The sequence below is a fragment of the Electrophorus electricus genome, chromosome 6 (assembly GCF_013358815.1).
Source record: "Electrophorus electricus isolate fEleEle1 chromosome 6, fEleEle1.pri, whole genome shotgun sequence".
Taxonomy (NCBI): Eukaryota; Metazoa; Chordata; class Actinopteri; order Gymnotiformes; family Gymnotidae; genus Electrophorus; species Electrophorus electricus.
This window is the reverse complement of record NC_049540.1, coordinates 16,475,693-16,489,352: the sequence shown is the minus strand read 5'-3', so window position 1 is coordinate 16,489,352 and position 13,660 is coordinate 16,475,693. Positions and strand designations below refer to the sequence as shown.

The window sequence follows — 13,660 nt, the reverse complement described above, 5'->3', positions numbered from 1 at the left end:
CTGCTAATCTCTGTCTGCAGAGAGGCGTCCCCCCCACACACACACTGAGGTTAAATCTGTTCCCATTAAGGTGTCCACTTCGTCTGATCTCACCCTATTGACTCAGATGTTTCCTGAAGAGAGATCGGACCCTGAGGGTATTCATGGTTCGATCTGTATCAAGATATTCTGGGCCCGTGGACAACCTTCATGTCTTAGGATCATGCCCCCTCTTCAGAAACAAAGGAGGGTGGGGGTGTATCCACACATTAAAAATCAATGATATTCCACCGCCATTGCAGTGGGAATGTCTGAGGTCTGAGACCTTTTTTAGCTACAAAACAAGAAGGGTATGAGAAAGTGAAAGACACAATATGAGACTACTATTTCAACTCTCCAAAATACAGCCTACATACTGCCCATATGAAGAGCATATCGTCATATTTTATGCTAGACAAAGTTCCCTTCTTATTTATCATCTTGTTTCATTCTGATTTATTTTATAACCTTGTTTACCCTGATCATCAACATGATGCACAAATTATTATTTGGTTAAACTTAACATTAATGTCCAATTCTTCTCATGGTGTGTTTGAAAATCTTGCCCTGTGGTCAGAGTAAGAACCAGCCCCACCGACGAGGGGAGTACAATGTTTACAGCACCTTTCAGAGCCACGAGCCTGAGTTCGACTACCTGAAAAGCCTGGAAATTGAGGAGAAGATCAACAAGATCCGCTGGCTGCCTCAGCAAAATGCTGCCTACTTCCTCCTCTCCACCAATGGCAAGCCAGATACTTTTATTCTCAACCAATGCTAGATCAAACCTAGAGCTAGACTTTTCATTTATAAAAATCCCGAAAAGTCCATAATTTATGAAGTGTAAATAATTATTCAAGGTGTCTCCCTGAGAAGGAGAATAGAATAGGACAAAATAGAATAATTCAGTATCGTAGATGGAAATTTTACAAAGCAGGATTTTTCTCTTTGCCAGATAAGTCAAGCCTTACTAAGAGTCAAAGAGAGAAAGTTAGACAGTTTTCAATTTGGCCTTATATTACTTGATTTATTATATACAGAAATATATATCCACTGGATACTGGATACCCCATGGTTTTCACATGATCATATTATCACACAGTATGACCTACTGATATCTATAAAAAACTAACAAAACCATACATGTGTGACCATTGTAATGTTTTGCTTCGATAACAACATCATGTGAATCAGGAAGTTATGTGGATCATAGTATAGCAATACTTTGAACATAAAATAATATTCTACTTGACTTTTTACAGCATAACAAAAGAATAAACAGTGACAGTGAACACCTGTTTTACCCTCTACATTTACATTTACATTTACAGCATTTAGCAGACGCTCTTATCCAGAGCGACTTAGAAAAGTGCTTTGTCATTTACTCATAGAATATATCCAAGTACAGTACAGTAGGTTAGAATTAAACATAGCAATGAACTAGAATACTGTAGAATACAGGGATGAATGCTGATACCTATAAGTGCAAAATACATAAGGTCTATCTTAAACAATGATAAGTGCTATAAACAATAAGTGCTGGAGTTTGTTAAACAACATAAACAATGCCTTACAATAAGTACAAAATTAGTCAGTCAAGATGGGAGCAGTGTCAGTTGTCCTTTAAATATTCCTTTAAGTAGATGGGTCTTTAGTCTGCGTTTGAAGACTTTAAGGGACTCTGCTGTCCTGCTCAGCAAGTGGGAGTTCATTCCACCATCTTGGAGCCAGGACAGAAAATAGTCTCGATGCTTGTCGTCCATGAGACCCGAAGCAAGGTATTTCAAGCCGAGCCGTACTTGAGGTTCGAAGTACTCAAGGTACGGATCGGGCTTTGACCATTGACCTTGTATGAAGGGGCTGGTCCATTTTTGGCTTTGTAGGCAAGCATCAAGGTTTTAAATCTGATGCGTGCAGCTACAGGGAGCGCAGCAGCGGAGTAACGTGTGAATTTTGGAAGATTGAAGACCAGTCATGCTGCTGCATTCTGGACAAGTTGTAGAGGTTTGATGGCTCTTAGAGGAAGACCAGCGAGTTGCAGTAGTCTAGCGAGTTGCAGTAGTCTAGCTTAGAGATCAGAAGAGATTGCACAAGCACCTGGGTAGCTTCCTGAGAAAGAAAGGGTTGAATCCTTCGTATGTTACAAAGGAGGAATCTGCAAGACCGGGTTAGATTAGAAACATGAGTTGAGAACGACAACTGGTTGTCCAAAGTTACGCCCAGGCTACGGGCAGCTTCAGATCCTAATACCAGGGAGTTCTCAAAGGAGGTCCTGGTAAGGGTTGGCAGTACCTAGGATGACCAGAAGTTCGGTTTTACTGGGGTTGAGCTTCAAGTGGTGGGCTGTCATCCATGACACGATGTCAGTCAAGCATGCCGAGATACGTCTGGAGACCTGCGTGTCAGAGGGTGGAAAAGAAAGAAATAATTGAGTGTCATTGGCATAGCAGTGGTAGGAGAAACCATGAGAAGATATTACATCACCAAGAGAACGAGTATACAAAGAGAAGAGAAGGGGGCCCAATACTGAGCCTAGTGGAACACCAGTGGAGAGTCTACAGGGTTTGGATGTGGATCCTCCTCATGTCACCTGATAGGACCGTCCATATAGATAGGTCTGAAACCATCTCCAAGCAGAGCCAGTCACACCAAACCTGGAAAGAACAGAGAGAAGAATGTTGTGGTTCACTGTGTCAAAGGCTGCTGAAAGGTCTAGAAGAATAAAAATGACTGTAAAAATGACTGTCAGCTTTAGCGGCATGAATTTTCTCAGTCACTGCTATGAGGGCCATTTCTGTAGAATGTGCCGGTTTGTAGCCAGACTGATTGGGACCATGCAGCTGGTTCTGGGTGAGAAAAAGGGACAATTGATTATAAACTGCTCATTCAAGGGCTTTTGAGAGGAAAGAGAGAAGTGATACTGATCTGTAGTTGGTAACGCTGGAGCTTTCAAGTGTGGCCTTCTTGAGGATTGGTACCACCCTGGTGGTTTTGAATACAGTAGGCACATATCCAGAAGATAAGAAGTTGTTGATGATATCAGAGATGAAAGGAAGCAGATCTCTTGCGATTGTCTGGAACAGAGCAGAAGGAATTGGATCCAGCAGACATGGAAGTCAACTCTACCCACTCCTCCTCGTCCTATCGGCTAGGCTAGATGAAAAAAAAAAAGAAAGAAAAAGAAAAACAAAACACAAAAGTAAAGCACATTTATGGATTTTTTATAAATATTTGCATGTTTAATACCCACCTACACTTCAGGCTCTATTTGCTGTGCCTTGTCATCTAGATAGATAAAGGGATTCCAGGTGTCTAAAAATGTACTAGAGTACGATGTCTGATCTTCTCCATATGTACTTTGAACTTAAATTTCTGAACACAAATTATACATGCTATTATACAAAACTGGTTAAAACCAATAAATAAAAAACATCCAGTATCAAACATCTCTGGGCTGATCGGCTACATTTGGGGTAAATGTAAAATTGTGTAAACTAGATTTTGTATTCCTTATAACCCTTTATATGTTGGGTCGGTTGCACTACAGCAGTGAAATGCAGAATTGTTCAGCTCCCCTGGCCTGTTGCTGAGACTGAAACCCACTGGAATAGTTGATTACTATACCCCTATCCCCCTCGAGACCTGATTGGCACGCCTTTGCAGATGATCATCAGACTCTCTGTGATACAGTGATACATACTCTCATACTCAAATACTGAGTAATGCAGGGCAAAGTGGAACCTGGGAATGAAATGTAATTGATGTCTTTCAGTTAGCGACTCTTGTATTCCTCAGTCCACCAACCTGCTAAGCTGCGATTGGCGTTGGCTTCCTTTTCAGGTTAATTAGCCCAGGAAAGGTGCCAAGAGGCCAGCAGGAAAGCACTGTTCTGTCTTTGGTCACATTGCAGCAGTGATGAAGGCCAGGCAACAGGAAGCTTTCATCAGGTTAATTGAGAGATACTGATCTTTGCTGACATATCTCCTGTCCATTTGCCTCATGTCGTCTTCGTTCATGCTCTCCTCCACCGGCCCTTCTCTAGCAAGTCAGCAAACTGTTTGCTCTGCCCTCGGCCCTCTCGGTTGCTTTGTTGCCTTGCATTTGACCTTTTGAATTGTGGTTCACACTCCACCCCCCCCCCCCCCCCCCCCCCACCTCACCTCCACGCTCTGCCCACAGACAAAACCGTCAAGCTGTGGAAGATCAGCGAGAGGGACAAGAGGCCAGAGGGCTACAACCTAAAGGATGAGGACGGCAGGGTGAGGGACCCCTCCACCATCACGGCCCTGAGGGTAAGCTCGATTGGTACGGTGGCGATACTGGAGCTGGAGCTGGTTGGGTGGGGCATGAAGGCTTAAATCTTTGACTTAAATCATTGGCATAAGATGGGGTCCAAACATCGCTGCTAGCCTGGCAGCTATTCCTTGAACTCACAGTGACACAAGGCGGTTTCTGGGGGATTCCTGCGGCCGAGGGGGTGGGGGGTGGATTACGGAAGTAGAGCAGTTTCATGGCTTGCCAAATGCAGGTTGGGGGTGGAGGTTTGTGGGGATGGGAGGAGTTGGTTGAGGTCTCAGAGGGTCTTCAGAGGAAAGAGCGGAAAGACCCATGCTTATGGTTCAGGTCTGCTGAAGACCAGAACAGAAATAGGCCATCTGTCAGTGTGGACCCAGAGGAGGAGGGTCAAAGAAGGGTCGACTCTAAATGCCAAAACCTGCCTGCCCAACCCCACCCCCACGTATACAATCACACTGGGAATATGGAATGTGTCCAGGAGTGACCTGATGGTCCGTCTGAGGGAAGCTGATAAATGTCACATGTTAATGCTGTTGACAGATCTTAATGCTGCATTAATACTAATTAAAGGGACAGTTCAATTAAACAATTCAAATGTGGCACACATTTTAACACCAGCTAGCAATCAGCATTGGCTTTTTGAATATCACTTTTGCATTCTTACAATCTTGGATTCTCAAATAGGCCCTTACATAACGTGCAACCTCAGGAATCAGCAGGAATCGCATTATGCTGAGAGTCGGAATTCTGAGGCGCCCAAGACAGGCTGAAGTGAGGAGAAACAATACAACACCTGGCATGCCTCCCCTCCTCTCGTCTCGTCTCGTCTCGTCTCACTGTTGTGTGCCCTTTCAAAGAGTTGCACAGTGAAAGGCATTGACAAGTTTGGTGACTGGGAGCAGGATGAACTGTGTAGTTTGTCGCGTAGTGGTGGTGGTACCGAGGTCCCTGACTGCCTCTTTTTAATGCCCAGTTTAACATCTCTTTTAATGGAACATATGACTTGACCTATGTGGTCATGTTTTTATGAACCAGTTTCAAAGTCCAATAGGAAGACTTTGACCAAATCACAGACTATAAACTCTGGTACAAGCCTAAATTTAAAATAGAATTTAAATCTTAATCTAGGAATTACAAACTCATGGATTATGATTGACCTGACAGATCACCTGGGGATTTACTAAACAGATCTGTGCATCAGATTGGTGGTGCCCTCATGCCCATCCTAGAGACCTTTGTGTCTTTACTGAGGAACTAAGACGCAAGCAACAGTTGAGCCCTCCAGTGACAGGCAACTAGAAGAAAAAATGCAGCAAAATGAACCTCCGTCCGTGCCCAAGAAATGTGATTTGTGGGTAATGTTTTAGTCACTTCTTTGTGATTTCAAGGTAATAGTTTAGTCACTTCTAATGTGACAGTGTGTGGTTTTGCTAGTAGGGGCTTGTGTTACACTTCTGTACTGGAGGATAATTGCATCACAGTGCTGTAGCATGGTGTTAACAGTCGGCTGGTCTTTAGCATCAGATAATCTTCAGACATTCTCCCTCCAGCAGGCATGAATTTACACCTTTTTTTTGCTTTTTTTTTTTGCCAACAATCGCTCTCCTGGCTCCCTCCTTCGCGCCCTCCCTCCGTGCCTCTGTAGTACGGCAGCCCCTCTTTCACTCAGACAGCTACTGTAATGTGGCCAGCGCAGTGATCCCCCTTGTCCATCACCTGTTCCTTAACTAACACTGCAGCCCACTGGAGACAGGGCAGATTATACTGGAGTAGCTGGAATCCCATCCCCAAGTGCAAGGTGGATGTGTGTGTTGTTTTAAGGGACCAAGAGCATTTATCACAGCACAACCCGAGTGAGGTGTGGGTTAAAGGGGGTAAGGATGAGGCAGAACAGGGGATTCTGAGTGGGTGGCCACACGCTACATCTGTTGCTGACCATACAACAGTTCGGCACGGCATGCGATAGTGTTTGCTGGCTTTCTTCCTGTTCTGACTCGCTAAATAAAAGGGAATTCACCCTGCAGAAATGTTTTGCACGAGGAGGAGAGGGAATCACTCAACAACTGTAGAGCCTAGAAACCTTTAGGAAGATGGGCAAGAACAATGCGGGGCAAGAACAATGTGATTGTGTGGGGTAAAGAACAAAAACTGAAGATTGTTCCAAAATTCAGAACAGGGAAATGGACACGAATGTATGCCTACACCCACACAGACACACAGACACACACAACTAAATCATCTGAGATTTTGCATACACACCTGCTGTGATGACAGCAAAACTTAATATGAATCATAGCATTATATTGTATTATAATTCACTAATACATTGTAGCAGTTTTATAAGCTTTGCAGCCCCAGTATTTAAACACTAGTAGCAGAGATATTAATAATGCATGGTATGTACTGTGCCCACATAACTACCCCCCCCCCCACCACCACCACTCATTAGTGGCTGAATATCACAGCAATTGAAATTAATTAAAGCTTGATTCCCAGATAATAGCCCCAATCAGCACAGACTGCTCGTCAACTTAATTCATGTACTGATTTTGTTAGAAGCAGCATCGTTATACACGGTCAAATAATCAACCCTCTTAATAGACTAAACAAATTGCTGTCATCAAAAAAATATTACTGTAGTCTTAAATATCTTGTTTCACTCCTGTCTGGAGTGATCACCTTACATTTTATATCAATTAATACCTCATTAGGAATGAACTAATAGGAGTTCAGGGTTATTTCTATTGTTTTAGTCTTTTACATACATTATCTCACAAAGCATGAGGGGAAACATGGGCACATTTATTCCGGATAAACTGGAGTGGTTCTAAATCCCTGCGCCCAAATAAAAGTCCCCATGTGTGCAGTGATAATGACCTGCCTCAGCAGTGCCCCCGCTCCCCCCACTCCTCCAATCAATCTAAAAAGCCAGGCGCAACTGCGGAGCCGAGGACCATCATTAGAGAGGGGCTTCTCCCCATAAAGCGGGTGGATTGGGGAGGGGCAGACGCAGCCCAACCCCAATGCAGCGGCGCACCCCTGCGGTGTGACGCACGGAGGAGCCGCGCTCTTTAGATTAGTTGTCATTAAAGGGCTGGCCTTACCACAAAGGAACCGTGATGCCTATTAGAGACCCTCACGGTGGGGGTCCACAGCACACAATGATGCTTGGTCAGGTTGTGTAGCTCTCAAGGCTTCAACGGTACCACTCTGTACGCTGGCTGGACTGACTAGTAATTGGGGCAAAGAGTGCTTGAAAAAGCTCCTATTATGTGCTCTTTCCGTAATCAGCTCTCTTATTATTAATCAGTGGCACTTCGGGTTCATCCACTATATAACTGTACAAAACTAAGGCTTTGACTATTAATATGTAAGTGTTATTTATTATATTAACATACAAGTGATAATAAGCAAAAATATCTTATGTATTATGATGTATTATATATGTATTATTTCTCTATTTACAAATTGTGATCTCATATACAATATTTCTAGACACTTAAGATTACTTAAACTTAGTTCATCAAATGAAATGAAGTAAATAAATGAGTAAAATTACCTGCTAGTGCAATAATAATTTCACTTGGCAAGACACTTAAAATAAATGTTTAGACATAAATTGAATATGATTCAAAGGTTGAAATGACGACTTTATTTTACATTAGATATACTGCCTACATTCAAGCTGTTTTTGCAAGAACCATTGCTTCTTAATCCTTGATACCCTTTATTTGTCATCTCTACAAGGTGCCGGTGTTGAGGCCCATGGACCTGATGGTGGAGGCCACACCTCGCCGAGTATTCTCCAATGCGCACACCTACCACATCAACTCAATCTCAGTCAACAGTGACTATGAGACATACATGTCCACAGATGACTTGAGAATCAACCTGTGGAACCTGGAGATCACCAACAGAAGCTTCAGTATCTTTGTACCAAGACTGATCTATGCTGATACATGTTTCTTTTAATGGAGAGATTGATGCCTTAGAAAAAGAGTGTATCTATGTAATTAGATATCAGTCACTTTTAATATGTAATTTGACTCCAGGAATTTAAAATGTTAAAGCCCGTTTTGCTCTTAAGAATACCACCAACCACCAGCTCATGTTGCCTTATAATGCTCAAGCTTATCTTCAGTGGCAAACTTCACACTGGTGCATTGCCCGTTATCAAGCATTCTCCACTAATGTGCAGCCTTCCCAGAGGTCAGTGTGGTTCACCCATGACAGGCATGTCTCCCCATTGATCACCAGTCTAAAGACCTTTGCAGAGTGATGAGAAGCTGCCTTTGACAGCCTAATTGGACGATGACGACTGGGGTCGGATGCTCATGGTGCATGGAGACCCCCCCAAGCCTCCTGTTTACCATGCTTGGCTTGCAATATCTGCCAGAAGCAGGCCATAATCTTTTGAACCTTTGCCCCATCATGACAGAGAGCAAGGTTTTGCTATAGCTCAAGAGATAGGCCTTTTCCCCTTTAAGCCTACAGTGGAAGTGTACCGTGGACTCTCTTGAGGAATAGTTGATATGGAAAGGGTTTCCTCACAGAATGTACAATTTTCATGCAGCAAGCTGGAGTTGTTTCTAGAATGCTCTCAGTATACCTGGAATGCATGGTCACAGTCATGTGACATGCCTTTCAAATCATGTGTGTTGAATATCACAATTGCATATTATAGCCCTGCTTACTATAAATGAACCTAAAAGATTGATTAAATTATGACAGGTGTAAGTGAAAGTACAGGGGTAAAAAAGGTGCACATCTCCAATTGGAATCCACGTCACACAAAGCATTAATTGATATACACCCCATTTTGTCATTTAACATACTTTGACCTTGCATCAGGATACATGTGGTTCCTTTACCATAATGTTGCAGATATTGTAGACATTAAGCCAGCCAATATGGAAGAGCTGACTGAAGTGATCACAGCAGCAGAGTTTCACCCCAACCACTGCAACACATTCGTCTACAGCAGCAGTAAGGGCTCCCTACGGCTGTGTGACATGCGCGCAGCGGCACTCTGTGACAACCACTCCAAATGTAAGTTTATTCAACATTTTGCACATAAAGAAACTGAAAGCTACCATGTTTCTCCAAAGCGCAAAGCTCACTGTGAACAGAAGCTGCTCATGATGCTTATTCTAAAGAGTAAGGATGCTGTGGTTTGTTTTGCAGTCTTTGAGGAGCCAGAGGACCCCAATAATCGCTCCTTCTTCTCAGAGATCATCTCCTCCATCTCAGATGTCAAGTTCAGCCACAGTGGTCGCTACCTAATGACCCGTGACTACCTCACCGTAAAGGTGTGGGACCTCAATATGGAGAGCAAACCTCTGGAAACTTACCAGGTAATTGGATACTTGCTCAATTAAGATTGAAACTGAGGCACTGCTCCTCCTCACCCTTTAACTGCAATGTCATGAGTGTGCAGTTGTTATACACCTACATCACTACACTGGCACAAGAGCTAGATACCCTAAAAGCCTTTGTAAAAACCTTCCTATTAAAAAGAAAACAATTCAGTTTAAAGAGAGAGGGTACTTCATGCTCAGTTTATTGTGTCAAGATATATTACACACAAGTGGCACACAAGACTGTTCACAGCAAAGGGAACAAGGCATAGTTTGCTATTCCACAGAAGTTGGAACCATTTCTCAGCAGCCTCATATAACCCTTCTCTCCCCATCCAGTACCCCAACTAAGGGAAAAGGGGGAGTGAAATCCACATGATTATTGCACTACCACTACATCACATGTCATCTTAAGAAGGCAACCAAACCTGTTCTTTATGATCCAGTAGTCAACACCATTCTCTGACCCATATCCCACAAGTAGCACATCAAGGGTAACTTTAGACATGCCACACTGTGGGTCATCATAAATTCCTAGTGAGGAAAAGTTAGTAGAGTGTTACACTGAGTTACTTTAGCTTTAAGCTTGCTCAGCTTAGTTTACTGAAAAGGACAAGATGAGGAAACCCCTGTTCTACAGTGCTTAGGCCAGATATCACCATAGGAAACTTGTATTCAAAAGTGGGATGGCTTTGTCCATAGAGAACATTCATTTCTCATTTTCTACCTACAGAGGGGCATTACATTAGTAAAGCCCTCTGATTTCAGGAACTTTGAGGTAAATACTGCTTTAACTCAGGTGTGAAAGCATGCATTTCTGAGTTAGAGCTACTGCACCACTCAATACAACTTCATGAATGTTCAGGGCAAAAAAAAAAAAAAAAAAAAAAAAAAAAAAAAAAAAAAAAATCAGAAGTAGAGAAGTCAAAGCATTACCTGTTTTGTAGAACATAAAACTGATATTGCTAGCATCAATGGTCACTGTGATTGGGCCAAAGGAGGCTAAAGCCTTTTTCAAGACTTCCTCATCTCCAGAGGGCAGCCTGCCATGACCCTGTATCATTATTACATTCTCATCTGGGTCATGTAAGCAGTCCTGGTTAGCCTTGAAAAATAAGTTATGTAGTCACATTAAAACACCACACAAGTGTACAGGGCAATTGGTTTCAACAGCTCAAGTATCAGATTACTACCATCTCAGTTGACAAGCCAAAATGCATGTGCCCACCTTCGCCCGATACGGGTAGTTGGCTTCCGAGTTAATTCCGCGGCTTTGGACGTAGTTATAAGCGTTTCCCATCCATGCGCCATCACATCCATAGGTGATGTTAGTAGAGCAGTCTACCAGGTTTTGTACGCTCAGAGACAGCAGTACACCAGTGGTCTTTGCCACTTGAGCCTCAATAGCTCCAACAACACTAAAAGCCCAACTTGAGCTGCAAGCACCCTAACAAAAGAAGCAAGAGTTCTTTTAAAAAGTATGGCTTTAAAAGCCACGATCAAGAGGTGCCTTTCCAGCAACAGATTACCTGGTCCTTTACAGGAGTGACAAAGCCCAGGGCCCTGTAGTCCAGGCTGTCCGGAGCAGGACCAAGCCGGGGTACTTTTATGGGACTTGGGCTCAACTTCGCATTCAGGATGCCAATGTATTCACTCAAAGTCTATGGAGAGGAAACAACTCCCCAGTTAGAAGGGGGGGGGGGAAATAAAAAATAAATAAAAAAATAAGAAATAAAAACACACCCCTCACAAGCTATATTAGTGCAGAGCAGAAGTTTAGATAGGAAAGTGCCACTACACACCGCAGCACCAAATTTATTCACAGCCATTGTGAAATTGCTGCGCCCCAATAGGAAGACCTTGTTACAGTCAATAATTGCATTCAAGTTTTGAGTCCAGATCGCCCTTCGCTTGCCATCAGTGGCTGGCTATAAGGGAACAGAGATTTCAGTTAGGATACAAACAGAGATCAAAATGGAAACCCACTCACAAGCCACTGAATACTCATAAGCAATCATAAGTGAAAACTTACCCCAAACTCCCGCTTGTATTGCTGCTTCCAGTCCCGCCATCTCTGCAAAGTACCCCACTCAATACAAAACACTAAGGCAAGACAATAAACTGCCACAGTAAAACCCAACAGCGCTCTCATGGTGTGACAAAGAAGCAGTCAGAACCATTGAGAAATAACTGCGTAAGTGTTGCTTAGCCACTGCAGCCCTTTAACACTGCAGCCTTACTTGCTAACAGGTGTTGGACATTCTTCATCTGATTGAGGGGAGCCAGGTGACATGCATTATGTTATCTGCTGGGGTGCAGGTGAGCACACTGAATTAAAAAAAAAAAGGTGTACGCTCCAAAGCCTTACCAAATGTAGATTCTTCTTCACATTAACTTTTGATCCTGACTGTTTATATTTATGTTGTTAAGCAGCCCATACCTGACAGCAGTTTGAAGAAACATCAACCATGAAATAGCTTGGGTGTGCACACATTTACAAAGTCATATGTGTGAGACAGATCATTATTGAAACAAAATGGAAGCAATAGTGAAAAGAACATTCAAGCATTCACATTTAGAAATAACCCAGATCTGACTTGGAAAAATAGATTTTTCTGCTAATAGTAATGTCTTTTTCATTAAGACCCAGCTGTAAAATGTGTACTAAAAGCAGATACAGTAATAGCACCTTTTCCTACTCCAGGTCCATGACTACCTGAGAAGTAAGATGTGCTCTCTCTACGAGAACGACTGCATCTTTGACAAGTTTGAATGTGTCTGGAATGGGACTGACAGGTATTTATTTTCTGTATTGTAAAATATGTAGGTAGAGCTAAAAAGCTACATAGAACAGAACAGTCACAGTAATACACAAGGTTAAATGTTCAATCTGGACAAAGAAACCTATTAAACTTCTGTTGTTTTCTTAAAGAAGTGCACATAGTGCAACCTCATTTGAATGATCCCATTGTTTTGTATGCTCTTTAATTATATATATTTCTGTAGGGCTCTAACATTTCAGCATATAACATGATTCTAACCCCCGCCCCATAGTGTCCTCATGACGGGCTCCTACAATAACTTCTTCCGCATGTTTGATCGTAACACTAAACGTGACGTGACACTGGAGGCGTCGCGGGAAAACAGCAAACCTCGAGCCATCCTCAAGCCGCGCAAGGTGTGCATGGGTGGCAAGCGTCGTAAAGATGAGATCAGCGTGGACAGCTTGGACTTCAGTAAGAAGATTCTCCACACAGCCTGGCACCCATCCGAGAACATAATTGCTGTGGCCGCCACCAACAACCTCTATATATTCCAGGACAAAGTCAACTAGCATGCAGCTCTGAGGTGCTTCATCATCCCAGACAGACTGGCACCACTCGTCAATGGGAACTGGTAGATTTAAGGACTTATGGGCAGTGACTCCTGCTTTCGGGGAGCAACGTTTGATTGAGCATTTCTGGCCTCACAGCAGATTGTAACCACTGCTATGAATCCCATGTACTGTACATTTCAGGTTACTACAAAACCCTGAAGAATGCTAGTGGCTGTTGCCTGTTCCTTTTGATTTAGTTCTCCCTTTCTCCAAGTCTCCCTTTGCTGTAGATTTTAATTTGGTATGCACAGCAATACAGTGGAGATATTTCTGCATTTCATTGCAATGTAGAGTGTTTTTTTGTTTTTTTAAATCATCTGAGCCCAAATACTCCAACCGGTTCTTTTTTGGCAGGACTAAAGGTTATCTGATGGAAGGCTGGATGCCAGACTGCCTTGGCCTTTAGGTGCCCATCAACCATACCCTGATCCCCTTTTATTTATTCCCCATTTTAGTTCACGAAGGTGCATGCATCATTTCAACAGTCTGGGTTGGAAGGTGCACCAGGGAACTGTTTTAAGATGGAAGAAAAACAATGTAGCACTGTACTGCTTTTGTTCTAATTTTCTAAGGAAACTTTAAAAAGTGTAATAAAAAAAACAAGAGGAACCAATTT

The 13,660-nt window shown here is 42.8% G+C and overlaps 2 protein-coding genes across 4 annotated transcripts in view; one reads left to right on the top strand and one right to left on the bottom strand.

Annotated features, from left to right (window-relative positions):
* ppp2r2bb (protein phosphatase 2, regulatory subunit B, beta b) overlaps positions 1-13,657 on the top strand; it is a 55,454-nt gene extending 41,797 nt beyond the window's left edge. For all 3 annotated transcript variants that reach the window (XM_027023452.2, XM_027023451.2, XM_027023453.2), the window contains exons 3-9: positions 596-761; positions 4,195-4,307; positions 8,059-8,236; positions 9,196-9,360; positions 9,496-9,665; positions 12,373-12,464; positions 12,723-13,657. In XM_027023452.2, the coding sequence (XP_026879253.1) occupies positions 596-761; positions 4,195-4,307; positions 8,059-8,236; positions 9,196-9,360; positions 9,496-9,665; positions 12,373-12,464; positions 12,723-13,002 (1,164 nt within the window). In that variant the 3' untranslated portion in view covers positions 13,003-13,657. The remainder of the gene's footprint in view (positions 1-595; positions 762-4,194; positions 4,308-8,058; positions 8,237-9,195; positions 9,361-9,495; positions 9,666-12,372; positions 12,465-12,722) is intronic.
* Positions 9,687-12,358, bottom strand: LOC113585755 (cathepsin L1-like). Its single transcript, XM_027023455.2, has 6 exons — positions 11,471-12,358; positions 11,198-11,329; positions 10,897-11,115; positions 10,605-10,773; positions 10,097-10,202; positions 9,687-10,015 (listed from the first exon to the last, which is right to left on the bottom strand). Exons 1-6 carry the CDS (start codon positions 11,495-11,497, stop codon positions 9,916-9,918), a joined length of 753 nt encoding a protein of 250 aa, XP_026879256.1. The 5' UTR covers positions 11,498-12,358; the 3' UTR covers positions 9,687-9,915.
* Positions 13,658-13,660: the final 3 nt, after the last annotated feature.